General features: G+C 57.8%; 1 protein-coding gene across 1 annotated transcript; it reads left to right on the plus strand.

Annotated features, from left to right (window-relative positions):
- Window positions 1–2,945: 2,945 nt before the first annotated feature.
- On the plus strand, window positions 2,946–3,959 carry FAM50B (family with sequence similarity 50 member B; the record flags this gene model as incomplete). Its single annotated transcript, XM_084227936.1, has 1 exon — window positions 2,946–3,959. One exon carries the CDS (start codon window positions 2,946–2,948, stop codon window positions 3,957–3,959), a length of 1,014 nt encoding a protein of 337 aa, XP_084084062.1.
- Window positions 3,960–4,572: the final 613 nt, after the last annotated feature.

The following is a 4,572-nucleotide window of genomic DNA, read 5'->3' on the forward strand; positions in this document are numbered from 1 at the left end:
GTTGGCCGGCTGGCGCCGTGGTCACGCAATATTATTTCCTTCTCACAGGCCAATGCCATGTTTGACTGTCCGGGGCCGGGGTTCTTGTGCTCTCGGGCATCACTGCTGTGGGAAGGGGCTGGGCCGAGAGACCCGGTATATTTCACAGCCGGTTCTTCCTAGGGTGGCCCCATGAAAGACTAGCTGTGAGCAGATCAGCAGATACTCTAGAAGCAGAGACAGTTAAGAGACTTCCAGACTTCGGGGAAACATGAAACAGCGTAAGCCCCTCTTCGAGGGTCACAATGAAAACGAGCACATGGAAGACTCACCGGAAGAAGCTGTCACTCTTCTTTAACTCAGAGTTGCCCAGAGTTAGCTGGCTTTGAACCTTCCCCCCTCCCCAGAACAGATATTTGGGGGAGAAGAGCTCCACTAGAAAGAATGCAGCTTTTGTGTTATGAAACTTGGGAGGGAGGAGGGTTCCATTATCTAAGAATGCCTGTGTGTTTGGATCAGAGAAAAGAACTTTCTGCCAGCCAACCTGGTGAGGGAGGGAGGGCAGGAGGGAGAGATGTGGGGGAAGGTCGGAGAGTTATAGGCATGAGAAGGAAGAAATGACATAACAGTGATGAGAGCTGGACAAGCAGGCTCACTGGGGGCAGCAAGACAGAATTTCTAGGTGCTTTGGGACCCTTTTGGAAGTCTAATTATTAGGGGGCAAGGATGTCCTGAGCTCATTCCACGCAGGCTTTGTGGACTCCACCCCCAACTCCAGACCTAAGCCATCAGGACATTGGGAAAGACAAATCCCATCGCCACCAAAGGGATGGTGGCTGGGACCTGAGGGTGGGGTCAAGCAGCCAGGTTTGGTATAAAACCAGACAGGTGGGCCTTGGGTGTCTCTCTCTGCCTTATGGCTTCACGGCTGGTGGCTCACGGCCAGCTCTGAGAGCGCCATTTGGGATTCCAGATCTGCGGATCGGGTAGGACGCATTTAAAACTTTGTCTCCCACTTTTCTCCCTGAGTTGTCCATTTCCTCCTTTGCCCTTCCCTTGTAAATAAACATTTTATTAACCTTTCATGTGTGCCTGCAGTAGAGCATTGATAAGTCCTTTTAAGCGCGCGGGTGAGGACCCACAGTCAGGCACCCCGTTTTGTATCGGGGCTGCCCCGTAACATAAGGTCATGCATTTAAAGTGACTGCCAGCTACCGTAGTTCACTTTCCTGCCAGCAGTACTCAGCTGCTTGGGTTTCAGAGTTAAGAAGACCGGAGCTGGGTTTAGTCGAGATTAGGGGTTTTATTTCCAGGAGAGACTCATAGGAAGGAAAGGAGATTGGGCAAGGAATCCGCGCCAGCTCTGCAGGGTGAGCAGGGAGGACACACAGAAGATGTGATGATGCCGGAGAGCGGATGGAGGCTCAGGACCTGGAGGGCCCAGGTTCTCCAAAGACAGCTGGAGTTGGGGTGCTCGAATAAGCACATGCAATGGAGAAGGGATGATCGTTAAGATTCCAGAGCTGGGGCACTTACTGGCAATGATAAGCCCCAGGGTGCGGCAAGGGAAGAGATTATGGGAAGTGAGGTCAAGGTGTCGAGGTCACGCTCATAACACCCAGGCTAGTGATGGATGGGGTGGGGAGAAAGGCAGCCAGCCAGCGCTTGATTCCAGGAGAGAAGGGAATTCCAGAGATGAGAGCAATGGCGAGGCCGTCACCAATGGATTTCGCGAGCTTCAAGGGAGCTGGGAGTTTTAAATGAAATAGCAGAAATGTTTTTGCAACAACGAAGACTCATAGCACATTTGGACTTGAGATGACGTGGAACAGCAGAGGAACAGCCTCTGCTTCAGGGAGCCGCAGGGAGAAGTGGCCTCTGGGATCAGCCAGGTCCTAGTCATGCAAGAAGGCAAGGGAAGACTCCAAGAGAGGGGCAGCTGTTCAGCTATCTGACGAGGGGCCGTACTCCAGAGGGCCCGGTGGGAGAGTCTGGCAGGTGGAAGCCATGTGGCTGCTCATGGGATCCGGGTCCAGCAAATGATGGAGATGGGGTGCTTGAGGCAAGATGGCTCAAGCTGAGTCTGGTGGAATTAGAAGGGACCTCACTGTTGTGCCTGGAACACCGGGCAGGGAGGTTTGTAGCTAGATTCCTCTGATTCCTACAGGTCCCCAGATGCTTTGGTCTCTGCGAGGCAGGGCTGCCACACTTGCTTCTGGGCACATCTGCACTGCTCACAGGTCGGGCAAAGAAACACACCTGCAGGATGATTGTTAAGGAAGACGTGGGGACAGCAACTAACATAGTCGTGCCTCACCTGTAACATCTGAGCACTTGGCCAAGAGTGCGACGCCCTAGGGAAGTGCTGGAAGATGGTGTGTCTGACCCACCTCCTCATGTCCCCAGGAGGCACCAAGTCTCTGATGAAATAGGTGCTCGGGCCTCCGGGGTCAGCCTTGGGGCGCACTGGAGGGGCATCCCTCTGGCTGCAGTAGTAAACACACCCAAATACAGGCCCAGGTCATTGTAGGCACCGACTCTTGCATGTCTGCCTAACCAAGAGCCAAGACAGATTAGGTTACCGCGACAGGTAAGGGCGTGCTCCATGCACCCACCTCTCTCCTTGCGCCGCCCACACAGTCTTGCTCTGCCCAGTGCAGAGCCTTAGCTAAGGCGGCTATTTGAATTTCAATGAGTGGAAGTAAAACAAGCGGGCGCCAGGCACGTGTTAACTCCCCAACAGTCTCCTATGGCTACGCTCAGGTAGGCACAGGTGCAGAGCGCCCGTCACCAGAAGTTCTCGTAGACTGCGCCGAGCTGGACTTTGATCCGGCTGTTCGATTGGCCCCATCCTAACGCGCACGTTTTTCTTCCCTGATGCAGAATCCAGGCGTTAGCCCCGCCAGTGCCGGGCGTGGGACAGGAGCTGGAAGCCGGTGTGGCTGCGGGCGCGCTGGGTGGCCGCCATGGCTCAGTACAAGGGCACCATGCGCGAGGCCGGCCGGGCCATGCACCTGATCAAGAAGCGCGAGCAGCAGAAGGAGCAGATGGCGGTGCTGAAGCAGCGCATCGCCGAGGAGACCATCACCAAGTCCAAGGTGGACAAGAAGTTCTCGGCTCACTACGACGCCGTGGAGGCCGAACTGAAGTCGAGCACGGTGGGGCTGGTGACCCTGAACGACATGAAGGCCAAGCAGGAGGCCCTGCTGAAGGAGCGCGAGATGCAGCTGGCCAAGAGGGAGCGGCTGGAGGAGCGGCGGCTGCAGCTGGAGGCGCAGCGCGAGCAGGCGCGCAAGCGGGAGCAGAAGCGCCAGATCTGCAGCTTGTCCTTCACGCTGGATGAGGGCGACGAGGGCGCGGGGCCCGCGGAGGGACCGGAGCCGGGGCCCGAGCCGGGGCCCGGGGCGCGCAAGCGGAGGAAGAACCTGGGGAAGAACCCCGACGTGGACACGAGCTTCCTGCCCGACCGAGACCGCGAGGAGGAGGAGAACCGGCTGCGCGAGGAGCTGCGGCAGGAGTGGGAGGCCCAGCGCGAGAGGGTGAAGCGCGAGGAGATGGAGGTGACCTTCAGCTACTGGGATGGCTCGGGCCACCGGCGCGCGGCGCGCATCCACAAGGGCGGCACGGTGCAGCAGTTCCTCAAGAAGGCGCTGCAGGGGCTGCGCAAGGACTTCCGCGAGCTGCGCGCGGCGGGCGTGGAGCAGCTCATGTACGTCAAGGAGGACCTGATCCTGCCGCACTACCACACCTTCTACGACTTCATCGTCGCCAAGGCGCGGGGCAAGAGCGGGCCGCTCTTCACCTTCGACGTGCACGACGACGTGCGCCTGCTGAGCGACGCCACCCTGGAGAAGGACGAGTCGCACGCGGGCAAGGTGGTGCTGAGGAGCTGGTACGAGAAGAACAAGCACATCTTCCCCGCCAGCCGCTGGGAGCCCTACGACCCCGAGAAGAAGTGGGACAAGTACACCATCCGCTGAGCTCGCCCCGCGCCGCCCCGGTGTGCCCGGCCCCGGCCCCGGCCCGGCCCGCGCCCGCGCAGCGCTCACCTGCACCCAGGTGGTTGTGCCCCGAATCCTGCCCCTTCGCTTGGTGACCTTCATTTCTTCCCAGAAATTGAATAAAGACTGAGGGTCGTTATCCACATTGGCGCGTTGGGCTGCGGACGTTCTTTCTGGTTCGCTGTGGGTTCGTGGGGAGCATCTTTTACGCTGCTGTTCGGCTCTGGGTGAGCGTGACGCGGCGCTGCTGAGCTGCACTGAAGCCACCGCCCCGGCGCGCGGGGGGCAGACATGGCAAGAAGGGGGGGCAGCTGTGGCGCCGGTCAGGTGTGAAGCTAATGCTGGTGAGCACGGGCTTTAGAGCCAGAAGGTCTGGGTTTGGTTCCCAAATCAGCTTCCTAGCTGCTGTGTCATTTGGGGTGAGATAGTTGAACCTCTGTGCCTCCGTTTCCTCTCCTATAAACAGGGATACCAATAGCACTTGCTCGTAAGAAGCAGTGAGGACTAAGTGAGTTAATACCTGTTAAGCGCTTAGAACTCAATCAATGTCTGTTGTTGTTGTTGTTGTTGTTGTTGTTGTTGTTGTTGTTGT

The sequence above is a fragment of the Talpa europaea genome (genome assembly GCF_964194135.1).
Source record: "Talpa europaea genome assembly, chromosome: 2".
Lineage (NCBI taxonomy): Eukaryota > Metazoa > Chordata > Mammalia > Eulipotyphla > Talpidae > Talpa > Talpa europaea.